Source organism: Lampris incognitus, chromosome 1 (assembly GCF_029633865.1).
Source record: "Lampris incognitus isolate fLamInc1 chromosome 1, fLamInc1.hap2, whole genome shotgun sequence".
Taxonomy (NCBI): domain Eukaryota; kingdom Metazoa; phylum Chordata; class Actinopteri; order Lampriformes; family Lampridae; genus Lampris; species Lampris incognitus.
In genome coordinates this window covers 56,638,813-56,653,679 of record NC_079211.1, presented here as the reverse complement: position 1 = coordinate 56,653,679, position 14,867 = coordinate 56,638,813, and the positions used below count along the sequence as shown (strand labels likewise).

Genomic DNA, 14,867 nt, shown 5'->3' with positions numbered 1-14,867 from the left:
TTCAAGGCGAAGGTTCAGCAGTCCTTGAGTGACCGCTTGAAGGTAAGCCTATAGGGTTAATATATGCCTGTGTATTTTTAAAATAACTTAGGAACTGTTCAAATATTACTATTATTAGCCGTAACATGTATTGTTACTATTAGCCTATTATTATCATTGACATAATAGTCTGTTATGAATTAAGAGGGACATTAATTGGGCTATATTGTTCACCATAGGTTGATATGGATGAGTTGGTGGCCAAACCAGCGCTGATCGCCTCTGTCCTGGACCCACGCCATAAACATCTCCCTTTTTTTGCACCAGGGGAGAGAGAAGCTGCAAAAGCAAAACTTGTGGAAATCTGTGCTACTGTGGAAGTGGCCACTGAAGATGAGGAAGATGAGCCTGGCGCTACAGGGGGAGATGACAAGACAGCGGTGCCTGCTGCCCAGGCTGGAGTCGTACGACACCACCAGGGCAATGCCACGATGTTGCTCCTGGGAGACGACTACAGCACCTCTCAACAAGCTAACGACCCAGAGACAGAGGTGGACACCTATATGAGAGACGATCCCCCTCATTGGATACGGATCCTCTTGACTGGTGGAAAGCTAATCAGACGTGCGTCCCGAGGCTGGCCACTCCAGCGAGGCGCTATCTCTGCATTCCTGGGACGTCTGTACCATCTGAGTGGGTGTTCTCCACTGCGAGTCTCACAGTCATTAGACTGCACTCCAGAATAACCCCACAGCATGTCGGCATGTTGCTATTTCTGAATAAAAACCAGTAGAAAAGCTGTCCGCTATGCTGAGGACTGAGGTTGGCCTGGCCTGCCTATTTTTTTTTTTTTTTTAAATTTATTTCTGATTTTTTCCCTTTTTTCTCCCAAGTTAGTGGCCAATTTTTCCCTATTTTAATTCAAACACCCACCCTCGTACTGCATGCGTTCGCCAACTGCATCTCTCCGGCCGGCAGTCTCGAAGGTAAGCGCCTCCCCACTTTCGTGACAAGGCGAATCCAAGCCGAACCACTGTTTTTCCGACACACACAGAGACGCATTCACGAACACAAGCCGACTCCACCCCCCTCCCGAAGACAGCGTTGCCAATGATTGCTGCTTCATCGAGTCCGGCCATAGTCGGATCTGACGAGACCGGGGCGCGAACCCCAGTCCCCAGTGGGCAACTGCATCGACACCAAGCCGATGCTTAGACCGCTACGCCACCGCGGACCCTGGCCTGCCTATTTTATTTAGAGGTCTGAAAAATGCAACTACACGTTTTCATTTTGTTAATCTGATGGCTTTTTGCATAATTAATTAGCCAGAGGATTGATTCAATGTGCGTTTTCGTTCTGTTAATCTGTTTAAATACTAGAAAGTCTGGCTACTAGCTCTCTATTCTATTCATTCATTCGTTCATCATCAGCCGCTTCTCCGGGGTCGGGTCGTGGTGGCAGCAAGCTAAGTAGGGCCCTCCAGACGTCCCTCTCCCCAGCAACGCCCTCCAGATCCTCCTGGGGGATCCCAAGATGTTCTCAGGCCAGATTGGACATGTAGTCCCTCCAGCGAGTTCTGGGTCTACCCCGGGGTCTTCCCCCAGTTGGACGTGCTCGGAAAACCTCCAAAGGAAGGCATCCAGGAGGCATCCTAATCAGATGCCCAAACCACCTCAACTGGCTCGTTTCGATGCGAAGGAGCAGCGGCTCTACTGCAAGTTCCCTCCGGATGTCCGAGCTCCTCACCCTATCTCTAAGGCTGAGCCCAGACACCCTACGGAGGAAACTCATTTCAGCCACTTGTATCCGCCATCTCACCATTTCGGTCACTACCCGAAGCTCATGAGCATAGGTGAGAGTCGGAACGAAGATTGACTGGTAAATTGAGAGCTTTATCTTCCGGTTCAGCGCCCTCTTCACCACAATGGTGTGGTACAACGTCCGCATTACTGCTGATGCTGCACCAATCTGCCTGTCAATCTCCCGCTCCATCCTACCCTCACTCGTGAACAAAACCCCGAGTTACTTGAACTCTTTAGTCTAATAAGTTATAAAATATTTTTCTACTCAGGAGATGTAGGCTGTTATGCCGATGATACAGCACACTTTGCACCGGAGGATTCAGTGTGTGTTTTCGTTTTGTTAATCCGTTTTTGTTCTTTAGAAAGTCTGGCTACTATTGGGAATTTATTTAAAACATTTATTTCAGTGAAATATTTTTCCCGTAGACCTGTTGGTGTATTTCATTCAGTCTGTTTTACTTGGTTCACACCAGCGCTGCAGGTGTGTGACAATGTTCTCATGTTCTGTTGTTGTTGTTTATGCTGCTATTTGCACAAGTAAAAATAAACCCCTTTGTATGGAAAAAAAACATTTGTGATATTGGTAGTTTTTTTATTTCACAGACACTCGTCCATTGTAAATAGTAAATTTTATTCTTGTCTGTTAACGGTTAATGATCGGTTAATGAGAGTCGGTTATCGGTCAGGAAAAAAATTCAAAATGAGCATCCCTGGTAGGGTATATTTAACATATAATGCACTTTACCATTATTTGTTTCACTTTTATTTGGCAATTATTGAAAATATGCATAAATAATGTACAAACCCCAATTCCAATGAAGTTGGGACGTTGTGTAAAACGTGAAGAAAAACAGAACACAATGATTTGCAAATCCTTTTCCACCTATATTCAATTGAATACACTACAAAGACAAGACAAGATATTTAATGTTCACACTGATAAACTTTATTGTTTTTTTGCAAATATTCACTCATTTTGAATTTGATGCCTGCAACACGTTCCAAAGAAGCTGGGGCAGGGGCATGTTCACCACTGTGTTTCACCACCTTTCCTTTTAAGAACACTCAATAAGCGTTTGGGAACTGAGGACACTACTTGTTGAAGCTTTGTAGGCGGAATTCTTTCCCATTCTTGCTTGATGTACGACTTCAGTTGCTCAACAGTCCGGGGTCTCCGTTGTCGTATTTTGCGCTTCATGATGCACCACACATTTTCAATGGGAGACAGGTCTGGACTGCAGGCAGGCCAGTCCAGTACCCACACTCTTTTACTACGAAGCCCCGCTGGTGTAACACGTGTAGAATGTGGCTTGGCATTGTCTTGCTGAAATAAGCAGGGACGTCCCTGAAAAAGACGTCGCTTGGATGGCAGCATATGTTGCTCCAAAACCTGTATGTACCTTTCAGCATTAATGGTGCCTTCACAGATGTGCAAGTTACCCATGATGCCATGGGCACTAACACACCCCCATACCATCACAGATGCTGGCTTTTGGACTTCGCGCTGAGAACAATCTGGATGGTCCTTTTCCTCTTTAGCCCGGACGACACGACGTCCATGATTTCCAAAAACAATGTGAAATGTGGACTCATCAGACCACAGCACACTTGTCCACTTTGCGTCAGTCCATCTCAGATGAGCTCGGGCCCAGAGAAGCCGGCGGCGTTTCTGGGTGGTGTTGATATCTGGCTTTGGCTTTGCATGGTAGAGTTTTAACTTGCACTTGTAGATGTAGATGTAGCGACGAACTGTGTTAACTGACGATGGTTTTCCCAAGTGCTCCTGAGCCCACGTGGTAATATCCTTTACACAGTGATGTCGGTTTTTAATGCAGTGCCGCCTGAGGGGTCGAAGGTCACGGGCATTCAGTGTTGGTTTTGGGCCTTGCTACTTACGTGCAGAGATTTCTCGGGATTCTCTGAATCTTGTGATGATATTATGGACTGGAGATGATGAAATCCCTAAATTCCTTGCAGTTGTACGTTGAGAAAGGTTGTTCTTAAACTGTTGGACTATTTGCTCACGCAGTTGTTCACAAAGTGGTGACCCTCGCCCCATCCTTGCTTGTGAACGACTGAGCCTTTCGGGGAGGCTCCTTTTATACCCAATCAGGACACTCACCTGTTTCCAGTTAACCTGTTCCCAACAGGTGTTTTTTGAGCATTCCTCAACTTTCCCAGTCTTTTGTTGCCCCTGTCCCAGCTTCTTTGGAATGTGTTGCAGGCATCAAATTCACAATGAGTGAATATTTGCAAAAAACAATAAAGTTTATCAGTTTGAACATTAAATATCTTGTCTTTGTAGTGTATTCAATTGAATATAGGTGGAAAAGGATTTGCAAATCATTGTATTCTGTTTTTATTCACGTTTTACACAACGTCCCAACTTCATTGGAATTGGGGTTTGTACTTTTTGTCCATATATAATCATTCTAACATTTTAGAAACATTAACACTGACCATTTAGTACTGTATAATAATAGATTCCAAGTGTCTCGTCCCAGTCCTTACTTTAAAGTTGTAATCTGCACATAGCAGCTGTCTGCCCGACTTGTTTTGGTCAGATTTTTAAAATGTTGTGTGCTTTATTACTTGCCAGTGAGAAAACCAGCAAGTGCTGTATCGCTTTCATGTCCTTTTGAAACTTTCAGTTATCTCCATCACTCAAACAAATACACGATGTTGGGGCATTCGGGTAGCATGGCGGTCTATTCCGTTGCCTTCCAACACGGGGAGCGCAGGATCGAATTCCTGTCTTACCTCCGGCTTGGTCGGGCGTCCCTACAGACACAATTGGCCGTGTCTGTGGGTGGGAAGCCGGATGTGGTTATGTGTCCTGGTCGCTGCACTAGCGCCTCTTCTGGTCAGCCTGGTAATCGTTCTGTTCAAGGGGGGAGGGGGAACTGGGGGGAATAGCGTGATCCTCCCACGCACTACGTCCCCCTGGTTAAACTCCTCCCTGTCAGGTGAAAAGAAGCGGCTGGCAACTCCACATGTATCAGAGGAGGCATGTGGTAGTCTGCAGCCCTCCCTGGGTAGGCAGAGGGGGTGGAGCAGAGACCGGGACGGCTCGGAAGAGTGGGGTAATTGGTTGGAGACAATTGGGGAGAAAAAGTCGGGGGGGGGGAACAAAATATACAAATACAATGTTGACCCACTGGCAAGACATGTCCCGTTTCTTGTAGTCAGTAGATTGCCCATGTTGTTGCAGTTTTTCACATAGCCGTGTTGGCACAGGCCATTGCAAGTTGTACTTATTTATGTTAAGTCACTGTCATCCCATAACTGATCCTATTTCCCCTCTTTCTGCTCCTCTGCAGCAGTTCTGCCGGTAAGGCTATCTCTGCAGGTTTGGTGATGTTAGGGAGTGGAGTGGGAAGTACAATCCTGTATGCTAAATGGGACCCAAAGTTCAGAACCATGGTGGAGAAGAATGTGCCGTATTCTGACAGGCTGTTTGATGTGGCCCTGGGGCCCAGTTCCTACACGGCTGTTGCCCCCACCAAAAAACAGAAGGTAAGTTGATGTTCCATCTACTATGTCAAATGAAAGCACGGACTTTCTAAAGTGACACATTTTGATTTACAAATATGGGATTCTTAATCCATTTGCAGTTCAGCTCAGATGAAAACGACACATCAGTGTAACGAGCTCGCCGTTAACGATGTCCAGCTGTGTTATTGCTCAGTTTTGATTTTCAATAATTTCACAATTATGCATTTCTTTATATGATGAGATGAAGTGTGGTGGGCTTTGAATTTGAAATAAAAAAGGTGGGCGTCCGGGTGGCGAAGCGGTCTATTATGTTGCCTACCAACACGGGGATCCCTGGTTCGATCCCTGTGTTACCTCCGGCTTGGTTGGGCGTCCCTACAGACACAATTGGTTGTGTCTGCGGGTGGGAAGCCAGATGTGGGTATGTGTCCTGGTTGCTGCACTAGCGCCTCCTCTGGCCGGTCAGGGCGCCTGTTCGGGGGGGAGGGGGAACTGGGGGGAATAGCGTGATGCTCCCATGCGCTACGTCCCCCTGGTGAAACTCCTCACTGTCAGGGGAAAAGAAGTGGCTGGCGACTCCACATGTATGGGAGGAGGCATGTGGTAGTCTACAGCCCTCCCTGGATCGGCAGAGGGGATGGAGCAGAGACCGGGACGGCTCAGACGAGTGGGGTAATTGGCCAGATACAATCGGGGGGGGGGGGGGGACAAATTGTCCATCAAAGATACGACACTGTGTGATGACTGGTAATGTACAGTACCTGTTAACCATTCTTATTGTAGTAATACTTCTGATTTTGTTTAAAGTGACGCAGGATGTCCCTGTGGATTATTTTAGACTTTTTTCAGAGCTGGTATTGAAAGTTCATTTTGCAGCTAAAACCATGACCTCAGCCTCACGGATGATGTGTTTTTTCTTGTTTTGTTTTGTTTTGTTTTTTTGCATTTACAAAGCTGGACTTGTTTCAGCCCCCGTCCATGATGAGTAAGGAGGAATCTTCCCCGACCAAACTAGAAGGTGTGAAAGAGAAGGAAGAGACAACAGAAGGCTCTGTCCTCCAGACCAGCCCTGCTGCAGCCCCCACAGGACAGAGTATGGAGGGTAAGACGTGTTTTCTCTGCACGGTGACGCTTTATAATGAGTCGCTGTGAAAAGTGAGTAATGAATAATAAGGCAGGTATGAGACCTTACACAACACTTGATAACGTTAGCAAACAGCTTAAATGTGTTACCCGTAGGGATGCACTGATACCAACATCGGGTATCGGTCCGATACTGTGTGCGTGTACTCATGCTCGTAATCATAAAACTGCTCCGATACAACAACACCCGATACCACTTTACGGCAGCGTTACATTCACCTCTCAGTTGAGCAGGTAGGCGGTGGAGGAGGAGCAGTGTCAGCTGTGTGGAGATATTTCAAAGTAAACGACGGTGACAAAAGTAAAGCCGACTGCAAATTATGCTCAGCAAAATGTAGTGGCCAGTCGATCCCTATTCTAGTTCAAACACCCACCCTCGTGCTGCATGCGTTTGCCAACTGCATCCCTCCGGCTGGCAGTCTGGAAGGAGACGCCTCGCCACTTTCGGGACAAGGCGAATCCAGGCCGAACCACTGCTTTTTCCCACACACACACAGAGACGCATTCATGTGACGAACACAAGCTGACTCCGCCCCCCTCCCGAAGACAGCGCTGCCAATTACTGCTGCTTCACCGAGTCCGGCCATAGTCGAATCTGACGAGACCGGGGCGCGAACCCTGGTCCCCAGTGGGCAACTGCATCGACACAAAGCCGATGCTTAGACCGCTACACCACCGCAGACTAAAAAAAAAAAACTAGCTCTTTCAACACAAGCAATTTGATAAAACAACTGAAGAACCAACACAACGCCGCGTTCAAGGCGTTTGCTAATAGCAGCGGGAAACAGAAACAACCAACTCTGCAGCAAACGCTGGAGAAGCGAGAGAAAATGTCCAGAGACAACCCGTGGGCGGGGGACAGAACAGCTGAAACATGCAGCTGAATATTAAAATGTCAGTAACGACAATTTGTTACACTGAAAAGTGTGGTTATATTTTAGTGAAATGTGTGGCAACGCCATGTTTAAGAAAAACTTATAGCTGAATGTTCAAATGTCAGTAACGACAGTTTGTTAGTCAGAGAATGAACAATGTCTGATGACACTAAAACACATTTTCAAATTAATTATAGGAACTGTAATGGCATTATTAAGTACTCATATCGGTTCTCGGTATCGGCAAGTACTCAAATCTTAAGTACTTGTACTTGGTCTGAAAAAAGGTGGTATCAGTGTATCCCTAGTTACCCATCTTATTGATATGGCTGGGAATGTTATATCCAGTGCTGCCTTCCTTTATTTTTTTAATCTTTAGGTGAAATTTCACTGATGGTTTTATGTGTGCATTCAGCACTGATGAGTAATGTAGTCAATAGAAGCGATAAAGTCCGCACTCTATAGTGATAAGCAAAGCAGTTCTTTTCAGTGTACTGAATCATTGGACTCAGTTCATTAAAAAGATTTGTCCACTGAGTCATTCAGTACATGAGTGGAGCGCCGACTGCGTAGTCCCACTCACTGGACTGAAACACAGCCGAACATTCCGACTGTGTAGTCCCACTCACTGAACTGAAACCCAGCTGAATGTTCCGACTGCGTAGTCCCACTTACTGAACCGAAACACAGCCAAACGTTCCGACTGTGTAGTCCCACTTACTGAACTGAAACACAGCCGAACGTTCCGACTGTGTAGTCCCACTCACTGAACTGAAACCCGGCTGAATGTTCCGACTGCGTAGTCCCACTTACTGAACTGAAACCCGGCTGAATGTTCCGACTGTGTAGTCCCACTTACTGAACTGAAACCCGGCTGAATGTTCCGACTGTGTAGTCCCACTCACTGAACTGAAACCCGGCTGAATGTTCCGACTGCGTAGTCCCACTTACTGAACTGAAACCCGGCTGAATGTTCCGACTGTGTAGTCCCACTTACTGAACTGAAACCCGGCTGAATGTTCCGACTGCGTTGTTCCACTTACTGAACTGATACACAGCCGAACATTCCGACTGTGTCGTCCCACTCACTGAACTGAAACCCAGCTGAATGTTTCGACTGCGTAGTCCCACTTACTGAACTGAAACCCGGCCGAATGTTCCGACTGCGTAGTCCCACTTACTGAACTGAAACCCGGCCGAATGTTCCGACTGCGTAGTCCCACTTACTGAACTGAAACACAGCCGAACGTTCCGACTGTGTAGTCCCACTTACTGAACTGAAACACAGCTGAACGTTCCGACTGTGTAGTCTCACTCACTGAACTGAAACACAGCTGAACATTCAGTTCAGCTCGCTAACTAGTGAACTGGAGAATGGTCGCTCATGAAGGATAAGCCAGTGAGTTGAGAATTTAGTTGGATAAAGATATCGTTTGCAAACTGAACGCCGGTATAACAAAGTCCTACCCTATTATGTCCAGCATTTATGTTTTTGCAACGCCTAATTACTACATAAAATATTTGGTACTACTTCCTACTTCAAGACTTCAAGACACGAGAGGGAAGGAGAGGGAGAGAGGTGGGCCTGAGCGACTCAGCAACTGTCTATCACTCAGGCTCACGTTCACTGTATGCAGATTCGGCGGGCAGCCCGGGAACCGCCGCAGCCGGGACGCGAACCTGGGTCACCTGCACCACGGGCGACTATGTAAACCAGTTGACTAAAAGCTCTGACCCGTTAGCCAAGGGCTAGCGAGTCCAGTCATTCATGCTCGTTACACTACCCCCCTCCATCAGGAAGTGCGTCCTCATGCTTCATCATATCAGCTCCCTCACGCCTCTGGGCGCACGCGCTTCCAATTGCCTCACGGTCTCAACCGTCCCACTTCTGACACCAATGTAGCGAATTCGGGGGACAGCCAGGAACCGCCGCAGCCGGAACGCAAACCTGCGTCTCCTGCACCACAGACAACTGCGTTAACCAGTCGACTAAAGGGTCCAACCAGCTAGCCAAGGGCTAGTGAGTCTTGTCATTCATGCTCGTTACAAACGTACACGGTGAACATGAGTGACTCAGCGACTGTCCGTCACTCAGGGCTCTCGTTCACTTTGTACGTTCAGTGACAATGTGTACTGACAATGTGGTGACATCCCTCTCACTCACAGCATTACATCACGCTTCAGTTCACGTTGGCCATTAAAGGTAAAACAGTATGCCGATGACTCAGCTGTGCTGCTGTTATTATAAATGCGGTACCTTGTTCTATTTATTACAGTTCGTTTATTTTTTGTTCTATACTGTATCAGTTGTTGCACTCTCTTGTGCCGATATTTACAGATAGTAGAAACTGAGTGCTTGTGTGATGTTATCATATTTGTTATTTTTTGTTTGCGGTGATTTGATATTGTAGGGTCTTGTTCCCTGTTTTTCAGGGGTCACTAGAGTGGATTTTTTGCCCTCCATAGCTTTCTGTCTGACACATCCCTCTGCCACGGTCCAACCCTCCTCATGTCCTCCTCTATCTGGTCTCTCCATCTTTTCCTTGGTCTTCCTCTTTTTCTTTTGCCAGGTATTTCCAGGTCCAACACCTTCTTTCCTATATAGTCTATACCTCCTCTCTGTACATGTCCAAACCAACTCAATCTTGTCTCTCTCAACTTCTCATCCATTCCTCTGATCTTGAACATGGCTCTCACTTCTTCATTTCTCTTCCTGTCTTTTCTAGTCACTCACAAGGAACAATGCAGCATGTTCATCTCTGCTACCTGTAATGTAAATTCTAGCCTCTCTGGTGTTATCTCTGCTTCCATACCATAGAGCAGTTGGGGGGTCGTCCCGGGTTGTCCTGTGTGGAGTTTGCATGTTCTCCCTGTGTCTGTGTGGGTTTCCTTTGGGGGCTCTGGTTTCCTCCCACAGTCCAAAGACATGTAGGTCAGGTGACTCAGCCATACTAAATTGTCCCTAGGTGTGAATGTGTGTGTGTGTGTGTGTGTGTGTGTGTGTGGGGGGGGGCTGTGATGGCCTGGCGGCCTGTCCAGGTTGTCTCCCCGCTTGCCTGCTGGGATAGGCTCCAGCATCCCCGCAACCCTGAGAGCAGGATAAGCGGTTTGGATAATGGATGGATGGCTGGATGGACAATTTCCAACTGTAGGCTGTCTCAGTAAATCCAGTAAAATAGAGTAGTTATGTTTAATCACATCATATTTATTTATCAAGTGTACATATGTCAGTTGGGTAAAAATGTGAGTTTGCTTAAAGTGTTTGACTATAGTGATTTATAATACTTGGTGGATGTTAAGTATAATGTTGTAATGGTTTATGGAAATTGGATGCTGTACTGTAACACTTTTGGTAATCCCGACATGTGTGGTTTGTTCTTATTTTAATTTCTAAATTGTTACTCTAAATCTAGAACTTCAATCAATTACAAATGAATTTGAAACACATTTTAAACAAATATCATAAGAAACTTAAATATGTAAGCATTTGGATGTATTGTTAAGTGAAAATCTGAGATGTTGAACCCACTAAGTTTAGCTAGACAAGTGAGCGGGGAAGATATTCTTGAAGAGTCACAAACACTTTGTCATGGAAACTTCACCAGGAAAGCAGTTCAACAAAAAAAGTGGACATTTTGTGGGACTCTTGGACTAAGCTTGTCAATGGCAACTTGGATTCTATGCAAAGGGAGCTGGAGTGAAAAGCATGAGGGAAATCAGAAAATATTGATAGGAAGATTGGACTTCATTTTTTCCTCCCTTTTTCTCCCCAAGTGTACTTGGCCAATTATCCTGTTTTCCGAGCCGTCCCGGTCGCTGCTCCACCTCCTATGCTGATCCGGGGAGGGCTGCAGACTACCACATGCCTCCTCTGATACATGTGGAGTCGCCAGCCACTTCTTTTCACCTGACAGTGAGGAGTTTCGCCAGGGGGACGTAGCGCGTGGGAGGATCACGCTATTCCCCCCAGTTCCCCCTCCCCCCTGAACAGGCACCCTGACCGACCACAGGAGACGCTAGTGTGGCGACCAGGACACATACCCACATCCAGCCTCCCACCCGCCGACACGGCCAATTGTGTCTGTAGGATAAGACGGGGATTCGAACCGGCGATCCCCGTGTTGGAAAAAAAGTGTTTTAGGCTACTTTAGCATCAGTATGTATGTATAAATATATATATATATATATATATATATATATACACACACACACACACACACACACACATTGATTATACATACATTGAAATTTGGGCATTTTTACAAAGCACTGACAAGGCTTTGATTTGTGCCCAAGGAATCGAAACATTCTTTTTATACTATTTTTTACACTGACTGACTCTTCTATTACCCTTGTCAAAGATGTACGTAAACACTTCTTTCTCTGACTTGGCTGTCTCTTCAGAAGCTTCAACAGAAGTGTCCCATATCATCTCAGCCATCACTGAGGTTCCTTCAGTACCTGCTCCTTGCGACACTGAAGCCTCAGCACCCAAAGGTGACTCCACAACCCTTGTTCCAAGTTTATCCTTGCATGCCATGTTGTTTAAAGTCAAACCTACTAATGGTGGCAGTGTTGGACTTCATGTTACTGGCATAATGAAATATTGTTTACATATCAAGTTCACTGTCAGTGGAAACCAGAAACCAAGGAAAGTCAAACAAAATGACTTAGTTTTGTTTTTAAAGATACAGTTTTATATTAAAATGCCATATGTGAGTAATCATGCTTGAATGTGACCTGTCACTAAGCAGTGTAATAAACAACAAATCAGAGTAATAGGATAAACAAATCCATATTAGAAAGGTAGACGATACACAGAATGTTTGCATACATCTGCCTTTTTGAACACCTTATAGTAGATGAAATTTGCTGAAATTTCTGCATAGTTTGCTAAGGACTGCAAATGTTCTCAACCACCTTTGGTGGTGTCTCCCATTTGGACTTGGAGACTTCCAGTCTGTACTTTGTACAGACATTCCCGTACACTGTCCTAGCCTCTTGGTTATGCCTTTCAGTGTATGTTTTCGCACCAGTTTGATGAGGATGTGAATGGGTTCTGGAAGTGACTTTAAAGGGGTACATGAGTGGCCTGCTGATGACAATTGCCACCATCATCATCAATATACATCAGAGCAGTTCAGGACAGAGGCTGCCAAGCCAGCACCATTGACATATATTCTGGATCACTAAGCAGTCAGGATTCAGCAGCTCAGCAAGGAACTTGAGTCTTTTGAGGCAGTTCAAGGAGTCGGGGGAAGTCGGGAGGGTAGCTCTGGCAGAGCTCCGGGCAACTCTCAAAAAGAAACTCCTGACTCTGCTCAGAACTTAGGGCCCTAGAAGGAGGTGAAGAGAGAGGGCAGAGAAGAGAGTAGCATTCCTGTCCAATCCCTTTAAGCTGACCAAGCAAGTCTTCAGCCAGAAGCTCACTGGCTGCCTGACCGGCTCCAAAGATGCCACCAACGACCACCTCAAGCGCAACTACAGTGACCTTGCAAAAGACCAAGCCTTGAGGCTGTGTAGTGCCCTGATGAAACCACCCAAACCAGCAACAGAGTTCAACCCGAGAGAGCCCTTCCTGATTGAAGTGAAAGGAGTTGTGAAGAGGGTAAGGGGAAGCTCTGCACCAGACCCAAGCAGAGTTCCTTGCTAAGAACTGCCCAAAGCTATTCCATAGGCTTTGGAGGGCCTTGAAGGTTGTCAGGAGGATGGACAAGATTTCCCAGTCATGGAGGTATGCTGAAGGGTAATGGATACCTAGAGAGGAGAGATCCAAGAAAAATCAAATCAATTTCAGATCATCTCCCTGCTCAGTGTTGAGGGCAACATCTTCAGCGTTGTGGTCAAGTGACTCTCTGACTTCCTACTGAGCAACAGTTGCATACCCACAGCTGTGCAGAAAGGAGGCATTCCTGGTTGTCTGGAGCACACAGGTGTAGTGACCCAGCTCATCAGGGAGGCAAGAGAGGGCAGAGGGGACCTAACTGTGATGTGGCTGGATCTTGCCAATGCTTGTGGCTCAATACCCCCACAAACTGGTTGAGGTGGCATTGGAGAAACACCATCTCCCCCTCTAGGTGAAAAACGTCCTCCTGGAATACTACAGTAAGTTCAGTGTGGGGCTCTCTTCTGGCCAAGTGACATCTGAGTCTTACCAGCTTGAAGTGGGAATCATCAACAGTTGCACCATTTCAGTGACCCTCTTTGCTCTGGCCATGAATATGTCGACAAAATTGTTATTAGAGGCACCGTGCTGGGGCACCCTCAGCAAGTTGGGAACAAGGCAACCGCCAATCAGGCTTTCTGTACGATCTGAAGGTGATGACCACATCAGTGCCAGGAGCCAGATGTATCCTTCAGGGAGTGGAGAAACTCACGTCCTAGGCGCACATGAGTTTCAAGCCAGCAGAATCCTGGTCATTGGTTTTCAAGAAAGGAATTATGTTGGACAAGTTGAGTGAGTGAAAAGCAGATCCCTAACCCTAACCCTGGGGAAGGTCTTAAACTACAGCCTGTAAGATGCAGACTCTATTAGAACTCCAGTGATGATCTTGAGGGCTTGCTGAGAGCTGTGGACTAGTTTGGACTTCCAGGAAAATTCAAGGCCTGGCTCTACCAGCATGGGCTCTTACCAAGAATCCTCTGACCTTTACTGGTCTATGAAGTCCCTATCTCAGTAGTGGAAGGCTTTCAGCGGAAGGTCAGCCAGCAGCTGCCTCCGGGGGTGACTGGGATTGTCTGAGCAGCATTGCACTGTATGGGCACAGTAACAAAGTAAAGTTCCCATTCAACTCAGTGACAGAGGTGTTTATTTGTGGTACCATGGACACAGAAGCGTCTGCAGTATGCCAGTTGAAATGACCCCAAAGTGGCCAGCACAGGTATCTCCATGAGAACAGGGGGAAAGTTCAAGTGCTTGAAGCAATGCAGCAAGCAGAATCCCACTTGCAGTGCAAGTTTCTTGTGGGAAGGGTAGCCCAGGGCAGGGCAGGACGTGGGAGCTCAACATCAGCCCGTTACAAAACTGCTTGTGTGAAGGAGAGGAAGAAGCTGGTGGATGAGGGGGTGGGAGCTGCTGTGGAGCAGGAGTGAACCAACAAGGCAGTGGCCATGAAACAACAAGGTGCCAGGATGAAGTGGGAACAGAGGCAATAGAGTAGAAGCTCACCTGGCAGGACATCTGGAAGGGGGGTTCTCAAAGGATCATGTTTTTGATCTAGGAAATTTAAGATGTCCTCCCCAGCCCATCCAACTTGTTCACATGGGGCAAAGTGGAGACACCACCTTGCCCCCTGTGTTCCAAGAATGGGACCATTGAACACATCCTGAGCTGCTGCTCTAGAGCACTGGGAGAGGCGCACTATCGCTGGTGGCATGACCAAGTCCTCAAGTCCATCGCTGAAGCAAATTATCTGGGACGTTTCTAATTTCCTTCTCTTGTTCAAAATATTAAACTTAAATTTGTTGTATTCATCCATAGCATCATAGGCATCGCCACATTTTAATTTCAAACATAATAAAGAATGATCTGGTAGCCGATCTGATGGCCAAGCGGAATAAACCGCCGTTCTTG

At 46.6% G+C, this 14,867-nt stretch overlaps 1 protein-coding gene across 4 annotated transcripts in view; it reads left to right on the top strand.

Moving 5' to 3' along the window:
* Window positions 1-14,867, top strand: part of immt (inner membrane protein, mitochondrial (mitofilin)) — a 43,857-nt gene that overhangs the window by 4,432 nt on the left and 24,558 nt on the right. The window contains exons 3-5 of one of the 4 annotated variants that reach the window (XM_056276950.1): window positions 5,105-5,297; window positions 6,231-6,378; window positions 11,699-11,791. In XM_056276950.1, coding sequence (XP_056132925.1) covers window positions 5,105-5,297; window positions 6,231-6,378; window positions 11,699-11,791 — 434 coding nt within the window. Of the gene's footprint in view, window positions 1-5,101; window positions 5,298-6,230; window positions 6,379-11,698; window positions 11,792-14,867 lie in introns of all 4 variants that reach the window. The other 3 variants (XM_056277029.1, XM_056276885.1, XM_056277104.1) reach the window with 3 other exon arrangements.